This window comes from Haliotis cracherodii, unplaced genomic scaffold (assembly GCF_022045235.1).
Source record: "Haliotis cracherodii isolate W230 unplaced genomic scaffold, xgHalCrac1.p SCAF_5, whole genome shotgun sequence".
NCBI classification, from domain to species: domain Eukaryota; kingdom Metazoa; phylum Mollusca; class Gastropoda; order Lepetellida; family Haliotidae; genus Haliotis; species Haliotis cracherodii.
Genome location: NW_027266308.1, coordinates 10,004,433 through 10,020,901, shown reverse-complemented (window position 1 = coordinate 10,020,901; position 16,469 = coordinate 10,004,433). Strand labels below are relative to the sequence as shown.

The 16,469-nt window shown below is 42.4% G+C and overlaps 1 protein-coding gene across 1 annotated transcript in view; it reads right to left on the bottom strand.

Moving 5' to 3' along the window:
• Window positions 1-546: 546 nt before the first annotated feature.
• LOC139442131 (5'-3' exoribonuclease 2-like) overlaps window positions 547-16,469 on the bottom strand; it is a 60,572-nt gene continuing 44,649 nt past the window's right edge. Inside the window, exons 31-33 of the mRNA XM_071222933.1 lie at window positions 7,083-7,146; window positions 1,409-1,631; window positions 547-710 (exon numbers count right to left, since the gene is read on the bottom strand). Of these exons, the coding sequence (XP_071079034.1) occupies window positions 642-710; window positions 1,409-1,631; window positions 7,083-7,146 (356 nt within the window). The 3' untranslated portion in view covers window positions 547-641. The remainder of the gene's footprint in view (window positions 711-1,408; window positions 1,632-7,082; window positions 7,147-16,469) is intronic.

Genomic DNA, 16,469 nt, shown 5'->3' with positions numbered 1-16,469 from the left:
ACACCTATTTACATGTAAAAGTCAGGACCATGACAGGCAACCATTAACGGACTGACCAGTTGCAGTAGCGTTGGATAATGTAATCTCAAACTATTGTGTCTAACAAAACATTTCATATCAAATGTTGCTAAACGTTCAGCAGAAAAGCACAAAGTCCCTGAAAATACAAATGTGGTTCCATGTAAACAGGACCTTTATTTCTTGGTTTACAGATGTTTTTTGTGAAAAATCTTGGTCAGTAGATGGGAATAAACATAAAACAAAAAACATATTTCAGATTGATATCTTTTTCAATTTATCCGAATAAGTTGCCATGTGTGCAGTGTTAGTAAACTATGTCATTGATAAACAGCTTAACTGATTTTCTAGCAGTGCTTAACAGTTTTCCTCCAAACACACACTTTTCATAAATACAGAATATGCCGATGTTTAAAAAAAAATCTTTGAAAAGCCCCTCGTTGACATAAACACTTGTATGGCAACTTATTCTTTTTGAAACTGTCAGCCTTGGGTTGTGAAGTGTCTTGAACAATGATGATTGATTGTTGTTTAGGATGTCTACAACACTGATGTTCAGCTGCCTGAATGTAGACCCAGCACCACAGACACACACGTCAGCTCTATCTGGCCTCAGTCTGGGTTCAATACCGCCTGTAGTTACCGCTACCACTGCCTTGTGGGTATTGTTGCTGTTGGTTGTACGGTCGATACTGAGGACAAAAATAAGTAAAACTGTATTAATTTTAGGGTTCGAATTCATACAGTTTGCAGAACGTTCTCACATGCAATGCTCCCTTGTGCAGTAGTGAGTTGAGGATGGTTGCTTAATGTTGCAGGTAGAAATATTCTAGCAATAAAACAGCGACATATATATGAGCAGGTCAGTGCCACACAAACCAGCGGTTGATACAAAGAGCAACAAACCATTCCATTGGGGTACAATCAGCGTTAGATATTGGCACTAGTCCTATAGTCCTTACCAAACTGTCCAATAGTTAAGGTATCAGAAGGACTAGTAGAAATTTTCCCCTTTTAAGGGTGTTGCTATATGTTATCATAATAAGGACTAGTGGACTAATACTGTCAGTTTCTATAGCTGGTACAATGCTTCACAATCAACAGTCACACATTGTGAACACGAAGTAAGTTGACAGGCACAGTAGTCCTAATGAGGTTTATCACGTAATTTATGGAATTATCTTTTAAATTAACAGATTAGACAAATGCCAAAAAAAGCTTTTTACATAATCTGCAGTATTGTAATGTATTTCCCGGATGTCCTTCGATCAGACTTCACTGAAATACATTAGTTTCTTTAACCAGTGTAGAAACCTTGACAATCATACATTCAAACTTATTCAAAAGTTCCATTTTCTTCAGAGCCATTACTCCTGCAAGTAACACCTACCCGGTCTTGTCCTGACTGCTGGGACCTCTGATCACCGTATCCCCTTGTCTGACCATCACGACCACCAGAGCTGCTACCGTGGCCTCCACCATAACCCTGGGCGCCCCCGCCGTAGCCACTGCTGTAGCCGCCCATCTGACGGCTCCCCTGTCCCCCTCCATACCGATCCATGTTCCTCTGCCACCCTTGGCCTTGGCCTTGGCCTCCTCCTCCTCCCCCTCCACTGTAACACAAGACAAGTAGATCAGTGTGAGTGTAACACAGGATATGTAGTACTTGTAACAAAAGACTGGATGATGGGCATGAAGGGAGGAATGCATCTCTCCCCAAGACCTGCAGATGCTGGCATGGTAATGGAGAAATGCATCTCTCCCAAACACCTGCAGATGCTGGCATGGTAAAGGAGGGATGCATCTCTACCCAACACCTGCAGATGCTGGCATGGTAAAGGAGGAATGCATCTTTACCCAACACCTGCAGATGCTGGCATGGTAAAGGAGGAATGCATATTTCCCCAAGACCTGCAGATGCTGGCATGGAAATGGAGGAATGCATCTCTACCCAACACCTGCAGATGCTGGCATGGTAAAGAAGGAATGCATCTATACCCAACACCTGCAGATGCTGGCATGGTAAAGGGGGAATGCATATTTCCCCAAGACCTGCAGATGCTGGCATGGAAATGGAGGAATGCATCTCTACCCAACACCTGCAGATGCTGGCATGGTAAAGGAAGGATGCATCTCTCCCCAACACCTGCAGATGCTGGCATGGTAAAGGAGGAATGCATCTATACCCAACACCTGCAGATGCTGGCATGGTAAAAGAGGGATGCATCTCTACCCAACACCTGCAGATGCTGGCATGGTAAAAGAGGGATGCATCTCTACCCAACACCTGCAGATGCTGGCATGGTAAAGGAGGAATGCATCTCTACCCAAGACCTGCAGATGCTGGCATGGTAAAGGAGGAATGCACCTCTACCCAACACCTGCAGATGCTGGCATGGTAAAGGAGGAATGCATATTTCCCCCAAGACCTGCAGATGCTGGCATGGTAATGGAGGAATGCACCTCTACCCAACACCTGCAGATGCTGGCATGGTAAAAGAGGGATGCATCTCTACCCAACACCTGCAGATGCTGGCATGGTAAAGGAGGAATGCATATTTCCCCAACACCTGCAGATGCTGGCATGGTAATGGAGGAATGCATCTCTCCCCAAGACCTGCAGATGCTGGCATGGTAATGGAGGAATGCATCTCTCCCAAACACCTGCAGATGCTGGCATGGTAAAGGAGGAATGCATATTTCCCCAACACCTGCAGATGCTGGCAGGGTAAAGGAGGAATGCATCTCTACCCAACACCTGCAGATGCTGGCATGGTAATGGAGGAATGCATCTCTCCCCAAGACCTGCAAATGCTGGCATGGTAATGGAGGAATGCATCTCTACCCAACACCTGCAGATGCTGGCATGGTAATGGAGGAATGCATATTTCCCCAAGACCTGCAGATGCTGGCATGGTAAAGGAGGAATGCATCACTCCCAAACACCTGCAGATGCTGGCATGGTAATGGAGGAATGCATCTCTCCCCAAGACCTGCAGATGCTGGCATGGTAATGGAGGAATGCATCTCAACCCAAGACCTGCAGATGCTGATATGGTAAAGGAGGAATGCATCTCTACCCAAGACCTGCAGCATATTTTACACCTTGGGTTTCCCTGCAAGTGTTCTTGACAAATGATTTCATCCATATGAAACTGAAAGTCCCCAAACTGTTTCAGTTTCTCCCATGTCCAAACATGATAAGAAAGACATTTGTCTACTGTCTGGCAACCTCATTGATTGATTAATTGTTGTTTAACACCGCACTCAGCAATATTCCAGCTATATGACAGCAGTCTGTGAATTATCGAGTCTGGACCAGGCAATCCAGTGATTGATATCATAAGCGTCAATCCACACAATTGGGATATGATGATATGCATCGACTAAGTCAGCGAACCTGACCACCAGATCCTGTTAGTCGAATCTTACGACAAGCACAGTCGCCTGTTACAGCAAAATGAAATAAGATTTGAGCCATATGGTCATGTCCAGGGAGTGGGTGCATCTAACTTTGGTGTTTAGGCTACACTCAGTAATAGCTTTAGGGCCCCATGCTGGAGACATGTGACCTGTTACACTTGACTTCCAATAACATTACTGATGTCACATCACTTCACATGCTAAAAAGCTTTTTAGTCTTTCATAGATGGGGATTCCAATGAAGATTGAAGAAAATATGCCATGCCACTCCAAACTATGAGAGAAGTTCAGAATAGAAATATCAGTTATATGTAACAATATACAGTAGATCTACAATTTTGAGTTGTAATGATTCAAACTTTTTTCCACCAGGATTTGCAATGCAAATTATTTGCATCCATTCTCAGTTTGTTTGCTTCCAGGATGAACTATTCTCCATCCAATGACCATGATTATCTATTAAACAATATCATATATTTGTGGAAATCAAATCATCTTCTGCTAAGAAAATCAAACCCATACAGGCACGCATCCTCCCCTTCACGTCTTCTCCCCCTTCAGACATAGCACAGCCACACCATAGCCCTGGGAGAACACTACAAGTTTTTTTCAAACCGTTGTAGTGAAGAAGTCAAGAAGCAACAAGGATCCGACCACCATCTTTACATATGTTGTACATTGTCAGCCTCCCAAGCTAGGAGGAGGATGGCTGGTGTGAAAGGGCCGGCGATGAGAGTCAAGACTTGTCTTGTCAGTGTCAGGCCCATTAGAAGAAAGGTGCGAGCCATTGATGGTCACAGGTGTGACGCTGATTAGGGACAACAACAATTACGCCAGGAAAGCTGTTTTCCGTGTCGCTGGGCGGGTCATTGCCTGACCCCCACTCGTGGGGACGGCATAGAGGGGCCGGACAATCCAGGCCCTCAAAGCCGGGACAAGCGATTTGACCTGGGACAATACTGCTTGTTAAACACCGCTCTCGAGAGGGAGGGTACAAAGATTGCTCAGCGACAGGACCCCAGCAGGGGGCAGGGCACGAATGGCCAGAGGTGGGGTCAATCGTTCTGTCAGTAGGGGGTGGAGGTCAATTGGGGTGGGGGACAATCTGAGGGGATAATGAGAATGTCAACATCTGCAGTGTTCGTGCGGACCAGTCAATCATCTGTATCGTATACACAAGCTACAGACCATCACTTCCTCCGCCATTGTTTCACAAAGTAGCCATCTTGACATCTGCTTAACGAGAGGAGTCGACGAGAATGGCCGGCATCATCATGGCCATTGCGTATGTCATTTAGATGGCGTAAGACACAAGGGCAGGTGAGAGGGTGGGAGGAGGTTCTAAACGCACCTCAAACCCTCTCAGCCGACATGAAGCCTAGCCGTGAGAGCTGGCAATCTCATCATGCCCTCTCCAAACCACTGAAACAGATAGTGATAGCTGCTTCAGCTTCTCAGCTCAGCCTGCGACAAAGACGCCGTCTAAACATCGGCAGCTTCGCACACATCACACACCATCATCTACTGCACCTCACACAATACTCCATCACAGATAGACATCTCAAATAACTCATATTCAATTAATTTGTTACCTCTTCCAAAACACACACCCATGGAATACAGTTACAAATAAGCCTCACTAATAACTACCCTTCAGTGTCTACCATGACTGGCAACTCATTCCGAACTCTCACAAAGGGGACCGTTGGATTTTGAAAATCACATTCCAGAGGACACATAGGAAAATTTATCCTTATTAAATTCAAAAACTGGAACAAATTATCAGTTTATCATACCGCCATACTACAATTAATTCCAACACCCCAGGACAAATTTACAACAAAAACTACTGGTCAATTTCATTATGGACCACAACATCAGACAAATTACAAGGTTCAAATTGTGGCCAAGACTGAAGCTGCTAGCCATTGAGTGGCCGCTTGACCAGCGCTTGGCTCCCTGCCGGGAGGAACCCTAATCAACAGCAACACCGCAATCATCTCATTGTCATTAAGACCCTCTATGATGACAGGCTTCACATGAAAATCAAATCAATCTCATTTAAACGGCAGCGGTAAGCTTGACGTGATCCGTGGCGGGCCGTAGTCACACAAATATAAAGCTGGATGGGGTATCACGCTCTCTGTCAGTGCATTAGTCCATGTGCTTATTTCCTCTTTAAGACTATCATATGATGAGAGGACTGACAGAAACATATGCCCGTGTCGTGGTTCATTCAGCAGCTGACTGACGAGGATGGGATGATTCCATGTATTACCCTAGTTTTATCTGCCAGGATCTGTTAGCCTCATCATACTTTCTATGTTTACTTTCTATTTTAATTACACTGTATGTTGAACAGTTTATGCTCACCATACAAGAGCAGAGTACAAGATTAATACTAACGCATTCATTATAGATATGTGACAAGATGACATTTTAAATATTTCATTAATAAATCTCAAAAGGTTCTTCTGATGAGCTGATGGCCAACACAAAAATACAAAAATCTATGTTTTGACAGAGCCTGGCATCTCAAGAGATAATTTAATTCCTCTGAAGGAGAGACACAGAGGTACAGATAACAGTAAACATATTTGAATATTTGAATAAGAATTGGTGAAATCTTGTCATCTTCACAGAGGTACAGATAACAGTAAACATATTTGAATAAGAATTGGTGAAATCTTGTCATCTTCCCGAGGCAAGAGAGTTAACTGCCTTTAAAGTCCAGTTTCCACTCATGCCGAACTAGGCTGGTACTATGGAGTGACATTTTGACTGGACTAACGAGTCTATGCATAGTCCATTCAAAATCCAGTTCGTAATCTGTCATGCAGATTTCGGTCCATTGCAGGATTTGTAAAGCATGTGCAACGCCAACTCGGTGTCAACAGATATTTTCACAGATGTCAACAGATGTTTTTTTATCAAGGTACTCAGGTGATTTGATGCACTTCGCGATGTAAGACCGTTTCATCACAATATAGATATTGATTATCGCTCAGATCGTCCTGACTGAGCGCCGCCATTTGGTTTAAAGCAAATGCCAGTGATACGAGAGGAGGCATCTGATTCGTCCACAGGAGAGGCATCTGATTGGTCCACAGGAGAGGCTCAGAGTGAGTGAGTGAGTTGGGTTTAACGCCGCTTTTAACATTATTCCAGTTATATCGCGGTGTGTCAGCTCAATGTGGGAGGAGAGCCCGAAGTGATGCAGGTTTCAGACGTTTACCACTTTGGTGCAACCCACGAGCATGGGTATGGTGCTGACAAACCTAGAAACATAATCAGTGCGAACCAGGATTCGAACCCACAATCATAGGTTTCTAGCGTGCCCAAGGGACGCAACTCTGCACAGTGAATCGTGGCGCCTTAGACGACTGGGCCACCCGTGGCCCCGATTCTGGAGGACCCATGAAGTTACATGCTCTTAAAATATACACTCCTCAAGTGAGAGAACACCTCTTCTTTCATAATACTACAGTTAATCTATGGTAATGTGAAAGAAAAGGGTGAAACAGGAGGAACATTGTTTTTTCTTCTTGGAAAAATAACGAAAAGGATGGATGTGATTCGCAATGAACATTGTTTCAAATGTTCGTCACAAAAGTGCAACACACTTCCCTCGTCATACTGACCTTCGTCCACCACCTCCACTACCGCTGCTGCCGTAGCTGCCGTAGCCTCCATACTGACTGCCACCTGTAACAAAGCAACAAATAGGTAGAGACAGTGCTGTAAGTTGGGTTTAACACCGCCTTAAGCAGTATTTCAGTTACATCAAGGCACGCATCCTATGACATTGGCCACTACTCCAGAAGCATAACAGCAACATCAACAAGGATGAAGATGATGTTTATGTTGGAGATTTTACGAATGCTTCCTGTGGAACAAATTATGCACTCTTGACACACCTCGAAAATATTGAGAAGATGACAAAAAATAACATCATATGGGAAGAATGGGAACAATATGGATCTAGAGCAGTAACAGTAGGATGAAGGTCCTGATGAGGTTATTTCGTGGGAAGTGGTACTGTCTGGAATAAGAAGATTGTGTGTTTTATAGCCTACCGTTTAATTTTGACTTGATTAAGGAATCGCTTGTAGTAATTCTATGAGTTGGTGAGAAGTTGTTTTGATGATCACTTTATTTCAGAGATAGATACAGTGTGATTGGTGGTGTTGGTATTAGAATATCTCAGCTTATATCCTCCACTGAGAGACATTAGGGAAGTAACAATGATTATGGCTATTTCAGTTTGTGTGGCCCTGCAGAACCTAACTTGACAGTAAAAGATGACTTGAGTCATACCCATGCCATCTTCGGAACCGGATGGGCAATTATTCATGACAAGATCAGATGATAAAAGTACCACCTCAAGAGACAAACCTACAATACCTCACTAATACATCAACAAGCAGCCCAACTTAGAATAACACTCAACCTGTCCCCATTATAATCAGCCAACCATGTGCACCAGCATAACAGCAATCAGCTCAATATGCCTGCTTAATTCCCCATACCTAACTGCTCTGCTCTAACAGGACATTACATGGTCTGTATACTCAGGTGAACACTGGACAAGGCTGCCAAGGCTGACCACGCTGACGTAACATCTTCAGAATTCTCTAGCTTACATCATTGTCTGCCTGGCATCACGCTGGCTGAGGACCAAGCCCCAACACAAACGCTCTCCCTAAATCCATTTACTGGCAGGCGAGTGAAAGGCTGTCATGGCCTCTCCATGTGTTCGAGATACCTAAACATAATGGTTAATCTGGGTGAGGGGCTGTTGGGAGTCGGTAATGGGCAGGATATTATCATAAGTGAGAGTCCTTGTACCTGCTGAAGCGATGTAAAGTAGACGAGGAGATAATCTCCTCCTTGTTTTACAGGTGAGAAAAATCACAGGTGTGCATGTCAGTGTTAAGCTACTGTTGGCACTTGAAGCAGGTAGACTGGAACTAAACTAGTGGCAGAGACATTCCTTACTGCTCTATCTTATACCTATACTATTGATTAGCTGGAGTCCCCTCCACCGACTTAATCACAGCCCAGTGCTGTTCCTTCCAACCACATACAATCTCATTACAGACACTTCACTCACACGCTCCAATGAACACTGCAACACCCAACTTAGTGAGTAGCCTCTAATAGCACTTCCAACAACTTAACATGTGATTGAGTGGAAGTTGTGAAATGCCAGTCAGCATTATTCCAGATAAATCACAGCTGCCTATAAATATCTTTCTGGACCAGCCAAACCAGTGATTGAAAGCATGAGCACTGATCCATATCACAGGGTACAATGATCCATGCCACAGCATACAGTGGCATGATCCATACCACAGGGTACAATGGCATGATCCATACCACAGGGTACAATGACCCATACCACAGGGTACAATGGTATGATCCATACCACAGGGTACAATGGTATGATCCATACCACAGGGTACAATGGCATGATCCATACCACAGGGTACAACGATTCATACCACAGGGTACAATGGTATGATCCATACCACAGGGTACAATGACCCACACCACGGGGTACAATGACCCACACCACGGGGTACAATGACCCACACCACGGGGTACAATGACCCACACCACGGGGTACAATGACCCACACCACAGGGTACAATGACATGATCAATACCACAGGGTACAATGGTATGATCCATACCACAGGGTACAATGGCATGATCCATACCACAGGGTACAACGATTCATACCACAGGGTACAATGGTATGATCCATACCACAGGGTACAATGATCCATACCACAGGGTACAATGACATGCATTCAGACAAGTTACAGAGCCTGACAACCCAACTCCTAGTAAATCAGAAAGCTCACAACAGTCATTTGACAGTGAGTGAGTGAGTTGGGTTTAACACCACTTTTAACAGTATTAGAGTTATATTGCAGCGTGTCAGCTTAACATGGGAGGAAAGCTCAAAGTGATACAGGTCTCAGACGTTTACCACTTCAGTGAAACCCACGAGCACGGGTATGGTGCTGACAAACCTAGAAACAAAATCGGTGCAAACCGGGATTCAAACCCACAATCATAGTTTTCTGGCGTGCCCAAGGAACGTAACTCTGCACAGCCAATCGCTGCCCTTTGCCACCCGTGCCCCCCTCATTTGACATAGACACAGTTACAAACATCGAGACTGTCGGCACTATTAAAGACCCTTGTTTACTTCCCTACATGGGTACAATTTGTGAAGACTCTTCTTGAAGCCACTCCCCTGCGGGTTCCCAAATGGGTAGAACGGTGCTAAATCAGCACAGAAACCAAACTCCCTCCCAAACAGTCCACAGAACACTCTTCTCAAAAAGTTGGAATGGTACTATAGGTCAAGTGGAACCCCAGCGTTGAATGATTTTCCTGATGACAGAACCAACAGAAATACACGAACACTCTACAAGCCAAAACAATCCACTTCCAAGCTTCAAAGGAACTCATTATTTGTGCGAACATTTCTTTCCTGTACAATGGAATCCTCGTCAACCCTGAAAGCCTTCCATACATCCTGATGATCTGCATCAGATGTGCCAGCCAACTAAAAAGTTTCTCTATAGTGTATTCCTTCTACGTATCTACCAATTTGGATCTGCAAAAAATTACAAAAAAAATCCTGCACTTTTACCTGCACATGATGGTTTTATAAAGCTGACATATGAATGTCGTTTTCATAATGGTGAAATATGAGTGTTGTTTTTATGGAGCTGACATATGAATGTTGTTTTTAAGAAGCTGACATATGAGTGTTGTTTTTATGGAGCTGACATATGAATGTTGTTTTTATAAAGCTGACATATGAATGTTGTTTTTATGAAGCTGACATATGAATGTTGTTTTTATAAAGCTGACATATGAATGTTTTTATAAAGCTGACATATGAATGTTTTTATAAAGCTGACATATGAATGTTGTTTTTATGAAGCTGACATATGAACATTGTTTTTAATGGAGCTGACATATGAACATTGTTTTTATGGAGCTGACATATGAATGTTGTTTTTATGGAGCTGACATATGAATGTTGTTTTTATGAAGCTGACATATGAATGTTGTTTTTATGAACCTGACATATGAACGTTGTTTTTATGAAGCTGACATATGAACGTTGTTTTTATGAAGCTGACATATGAACATTGTTTTTATGAAGCTGACACATGAACGTTGTTTTTATGAAGCTGACATATGAATGTTGTTTTTATGAAGCTGACATCTGAGTGTTGTTTTTGTGTTGTTTTTATGCTGTTTTCACCAAAAGTATAATCCCATAACCAGGGATGTGTCTTTTACAGTGTCAGGGAGCTTTGATCATATTGGATGAGTGGGTGTTCTTCTACCCTGCAGTCACCAATATTCTAGCACCCGCAGCAGCCTGTAAGTAAGTCTGGGTCAAGAACACCAGAGATTGAAGGCATGGACAAACATCGAGACTGTCTGCAGTGGCATGAACAGACCCTTGTCTGCTTCTCTACGTGGATACAATGTGTTGCCTCTTCTTGAAGGCACACCCCAAATCGATGGAATGGTGTTAAAGTGGCACCAAACCAAACTCCCTCTCAAACTGGCCAAAGAACACTATCACTTTCAATTTTGTTTGTTTGCTTGTTTGTTGTTTAATACCAAATATTTCAGTACACGGTGGAAGTCTGTAAATAATCGAGTCTGGACAAGACAATCCAGTGACTGACATCATGAGCATCGATCTACAACATTTGGGATAAGACAATGTCAACCAAGTCAAGTCAGCAAGTCTGACCATCCGATCCCATTAGTCATCTCTAACAACAAGCATGGCTTGTTGAAGGCCAATTCGAGCCCGGACCTTCACGGGTGTATCACTGCGAAGGATACAATATCAGTCATGGTGATAACATGTTCACTCAAATCTTTCCACAACATCTTCCTGACAATCCAAGCTGACAGAAATCAACTTCTTATAATACAATAACAATATCCCCTACATATCCATCTTAATAGCAATATCCACATCACAGGCCACTCCATTCAAGCAGGTGACAAACTTACCCTGAAGAGAGTACATGGCAGGTGCTTTGTTTATTGTACAATTGCAATTAGTGCTGGGTAAGGGTGAAGCTCTGCTGTGAAGGAGCTGCCACCCCGAGGTAGAGGGCCGGTCTCTATTCACTCCTCACCTTTCAGGGATAGACACTCAGGTAGGTAGGTAAGTAGTAGGTGCTTGACCAAGTGGCTTTACATCTTGACATGGTTACATCACCATCTGAAGAGATGTGATTAACCTTCCAGGGACAGGCAAGATGGCATAGGCTTGGCTAGAAGGGATTAGTGCTTGTTTCTGGATTAATGCTGGGTTTTGTTCTGATCTGAATAGGTCTAACCTAGCTTGTAAAGTTGAGGGGTAAATCACCTCTTATTTGTGTTTCTGGTTTATGAGTAGTCTGTGACGGACAATATTGTGCAATTGGGTCAAAATTACAAAATAATTTGATCAATTGTTTGATTACAACATAACTATGGCCCATGTTTATATTCCCTGGACCAATGTTCATATTCCCTGGACCAATGTTCATATTCCCTAGAACAATGTTCATATTCCCTGGACCTGTGTCCATATTCCCTGGATCAATGTTAATATTACCTGGATCAATGTTAATATTCCCTGGACCAAAGTTTGATCATATGCCCTGTACCTGTGTCCATATTCCCTGGACCTGTGTCCATATTCCCTGGATCAATGTTCATATTCCCTGGACCAATGTTCATATTCCCTGGACCAATGTTCATATTCCCCAGACCTGTGTCCATATTCCCTGGACCAATGTTAATATTACCTGGACCAATGTTAATATTACCTGGACCAATGTTCATATTCCCTGGACCAATGTTCATATTCCCCGGACCTGTGTCCATATTCCCTGGATCAATGTTAATATTACCTGGACCAACGTTCATGTCTCCTGGACCAACGTTCATGTCTCCTGGACCAAACAAATCGCCAACAAACTTCCCGACAACCCTGTCGACAACCATCACATCAAATGAAAGCTGACAAACCACAGCAACTGAAGATACTTGACATGGTATTAACAATACTCTTCTTACAGTAACCAAACCCAAAGCATACCTACTGTTCAATTATTATCAATCTCCACGAAAGATTAAATCTTCACATGTGAAGAGATGACTAACAAGGTTTAATTTCATACTTAAACGCCCTACAACCGCTCCCTACAACGTCTCCACAACTTGTGTATCTCCTATCTACACAACACTCTTCACACACTCTCAAAATATTATCTCTATCAAGTGAACTTCTTCATCCCACATCTGTTCATGGCAACAAGGATGCCCTGAAACAAAATGTCTTCATCGGTGCTATCTTAGCATACTGAGATTGAGAGAGTTTGTTAAACCAAAACACAAAGACGTGCCATGTTTCAATACCTGGGGGCTGTAGATACAATCAATGCCTCACTGGCTGTGAAAATCTTTACGAAGAGGCGACAAATCAAACAATCAGATATATTCATAACAGATAAGTTTTGAATTTAGTTGTATGTGTCAATTATTGTGTCCATTACACTGTGAGCAAAGTGGTACGCTAAGTCCCATGATGGCAGGACAAGCAGGACGATCAGCCACTTGCAGCCTCTTGAGTACCTTACCTCGGCCTGAAAGGATCTTCAGACAGCCGGAGTACCGCTTAAACATCGGAATTATTGCATGTAAAAACATGTCACACGAAAGAAGAAAATGAAGGAGACACATGTAGAAAATGCAAAACAGTCAGGCAAGTGTGGTGAAGCTCGTCGGAGACGGATCAAGTGCTGTATCTTTGAGGTGGGAAGACAAAGCTAGCATACCCTTCAGGAACTCATATTGATTAACTGCATGTAGGACTCGGCAGGTAAAAGCGTGCCTTTCAACCACACCTCAGTCGAACATCTTTACATTTCCAAATGAAAACAACCATTTGACGGGTGCAAGAGCAGCGGTGAACCTCAGTTCGATACACAGCATTAAAACCCTTCAAAACCACGGCTGTGCAAAAGGCTAGTATCGAACACTATTATCTGACTAAATTAGAGGCAAATTAATATCAAGTGTAATCGGTTGACAGCAGAAAGAGACGCGGCTTAGTGGTAAACATGTAGTCTCTTTAAAGTCTTTGTCAGCGAGTCGTCACACCCTAATTACTGTGAGAACTCACACTTTTTTTCAAGCCTGGGGCTATTATTGTTGAGAGTCCATACTATTGGTGCACCAAGATAACTTGCTCCGTTTCTGTCTCTCCCCTCAGCTCCATCCCAACTTCTTACATTTAACCTCAAGTGTTTTCAGCCTTTTTCTATCAACAATACACTTCGTAAATTCTGTGCGCTCTATATTCTGTAAATATTATTTTTCTACCTTTTCGTGGTTATGGGTTAAAACCTCAGGAACTTAATTAATGTGTAAATCTATTCAGTTGGAGCCATTATTTTGAGTGTGGCTGATGAAGATGGTTCTTCTCACACTCACTAATGAACAAAACACATGGTGGAAACCTATGTTATTGCAAAACATCTCAATCATCAAGTCGAAAAATCTGATGAAAACTATTAACCGGGAAGGTTGTCATGAAAACAAAAACACCTTTTTCCATCCATTGTAAATGTCGCCATTGAGTCTAACAGTATATAAACATAAGATAAATACATATATAACTAACCTACATACCAGTATATACATGAATCCCAATTTGCAAGTTAATCCCCAGATGTAGGAAGAATTGATACTAAAATCACACATATCATATCTATCATTCAGTCGGTTTGAAAAAAACCAAGACTAATGACTGTATGTCATTCAGGCATCAGCTATATCTCAGTCTGATGACTCTTACAGCCTATGGTTGACTCCTGTAATCTGTCACTTCCCTTCTACCCTATCCTTTGGAGAAGCTACATATCCCACACCTTCAAGAACATGTCCATCAGAGAGGGGATCAATGTACATGAAAGGATGTTCTGTACATGATAGAAATGCATCAAAAAAATAATCTCTCTTCCACAAAACTACCTATGTTTATCAACCATCTTCCCACCCTAGCTCAGAGCATAAAGATGGAGATTCTCTCCACAGCATCTCAACACTCAAACATATAAAAGAAACACACCCAGAACAGAGCCTTTGTGTCTTTTAGCCCGGCTACAAAAAAGGATTTGAGAAAGGAAATACTTGAAGTTATTCACATGCAGTCTCTGATTGCATAATGATTTCATGTCATGTCCGACTAGTCTTCCGACTGTAGCAATGCGTCATCGGCAGCAACAAAGACCTGGCCACTAGACGGGGCTTTGTGAGCTGACATCACGAATCTTGGGTCGTCATTACAATCGTTAATATCAATAGAATTAACCCACCAATATGTACGTCGGCCCAAAACATCATGCAGCAATAGTTAGTGCACAAAGAAGCACCAGCAACGAAACATGGTCGGGACAATTAAAGTTGATAGTGTGAGCGCGTCTCCACAATACATCCAAATTCAATCTGTGATGTAATTAGAAGTATAGGGGCTATTATGAACAAGTTGTTGAGGTGAGCATAGACCGTGAACGAAGCGTGACCAAGTATGGCACAGGGATTATTGCCTTAGACTGGAGTTTCCGTGCAATTACCATCAGTTTTGTCCGTACAAGAGTCAATATTATATCACAATAACACAAGCTGACACGATGTTCACATGAATGCCCTCTGGGACATGTTACGAGAAAACATGCACGACAAAGTCCAAACAAACTTAACCATTTTATATTTTCTTTTAAAGTTTTCTGCCATAACAATACCTTTTTGTATGCTTTATTCCATGAAAACTTCTACATGAGTTTTGAAACAGAAGAAAAAATATATAAAAAATCAATTTCAAAATCTTGAATGATTATGACAATTATGTTTAATTCATTTGCTAAACGAATATAGAGTTTATCTCCGCTATGATAAAGAATAAGATATTACTTTTTCTTTCAGAAAATCAACACAAAATGATAACTTGGAAACTTGTCTCGCACATTGACTGGTCTTTGCAGTTTTTAGTAAGGAAATTAATAGAGTTTGTGTATTCTGATCATAAACATACCAACAAACCCAAATAAATATTTCTCTGTATACATACTAAACAACTTCAATGAATTTCACCCCCTTTGCTTGGAACCTATGAATTTTAAAAATCACCAACAACTTAAGTACATATGTTCCAATTCTGGTATGCAAAAATGCCGAGGAAGGAGTTTACCAATCAGTAATAGGGACAGAACTCAGGCTTCCAATACTTTCTATGTTCATGTTTAAAATGGCCATGCTTCAATTGCTGAATTTCAAACATGCTCAAGGACATCGTCAAGCACCTCAATCTGCAGCTTCAGCAATCGAGCAAGAATCAAATGAACCTATTCCCCAATGACCAAAATTGTCCGAAGCCAGATTCGGAAAAGTTACTGACAAGCCAACGATTGCAAATAGGGGCTGATCTAATTGGGCGAAGCGAAACATATAATTTTGGTGGACTCCATCAATCGTAATTGACTGGTGGGTACGGTGAAGAGCCGACTAAACCAATGCTAGCAACTGGCCGCTTCGACACTTGTCAACAAATTGGATTACAATTACACGAACGAAATTTTGCCAATGTGCCTAATACCTGTGCTTGGTGTTAGAATTGAGAGCTTGACAAGGACCCACAAGGGTGTCCGAGCGATTGACATTCATTGCGTGGCCTTCCAATTCATTCCCCAACAAAAACGACAGCAAATTTCGGGTGATTTCATTCAAATCAGGGCAATTCTTCACACTTTTCATCATGGTCGCAATTAAAATGAACATTCCAATGAAATTTAGTGGTAATTACTGGAGCATGTGGGGTGCTTGAAGTAAGCTGCTAGCTGATTGGCCTTTGTTGGGGGGATAAGTGGGGCATAACACTACAATTTAATCTGCAACATCATCAAGTAAGTTCTCCGCATCTTC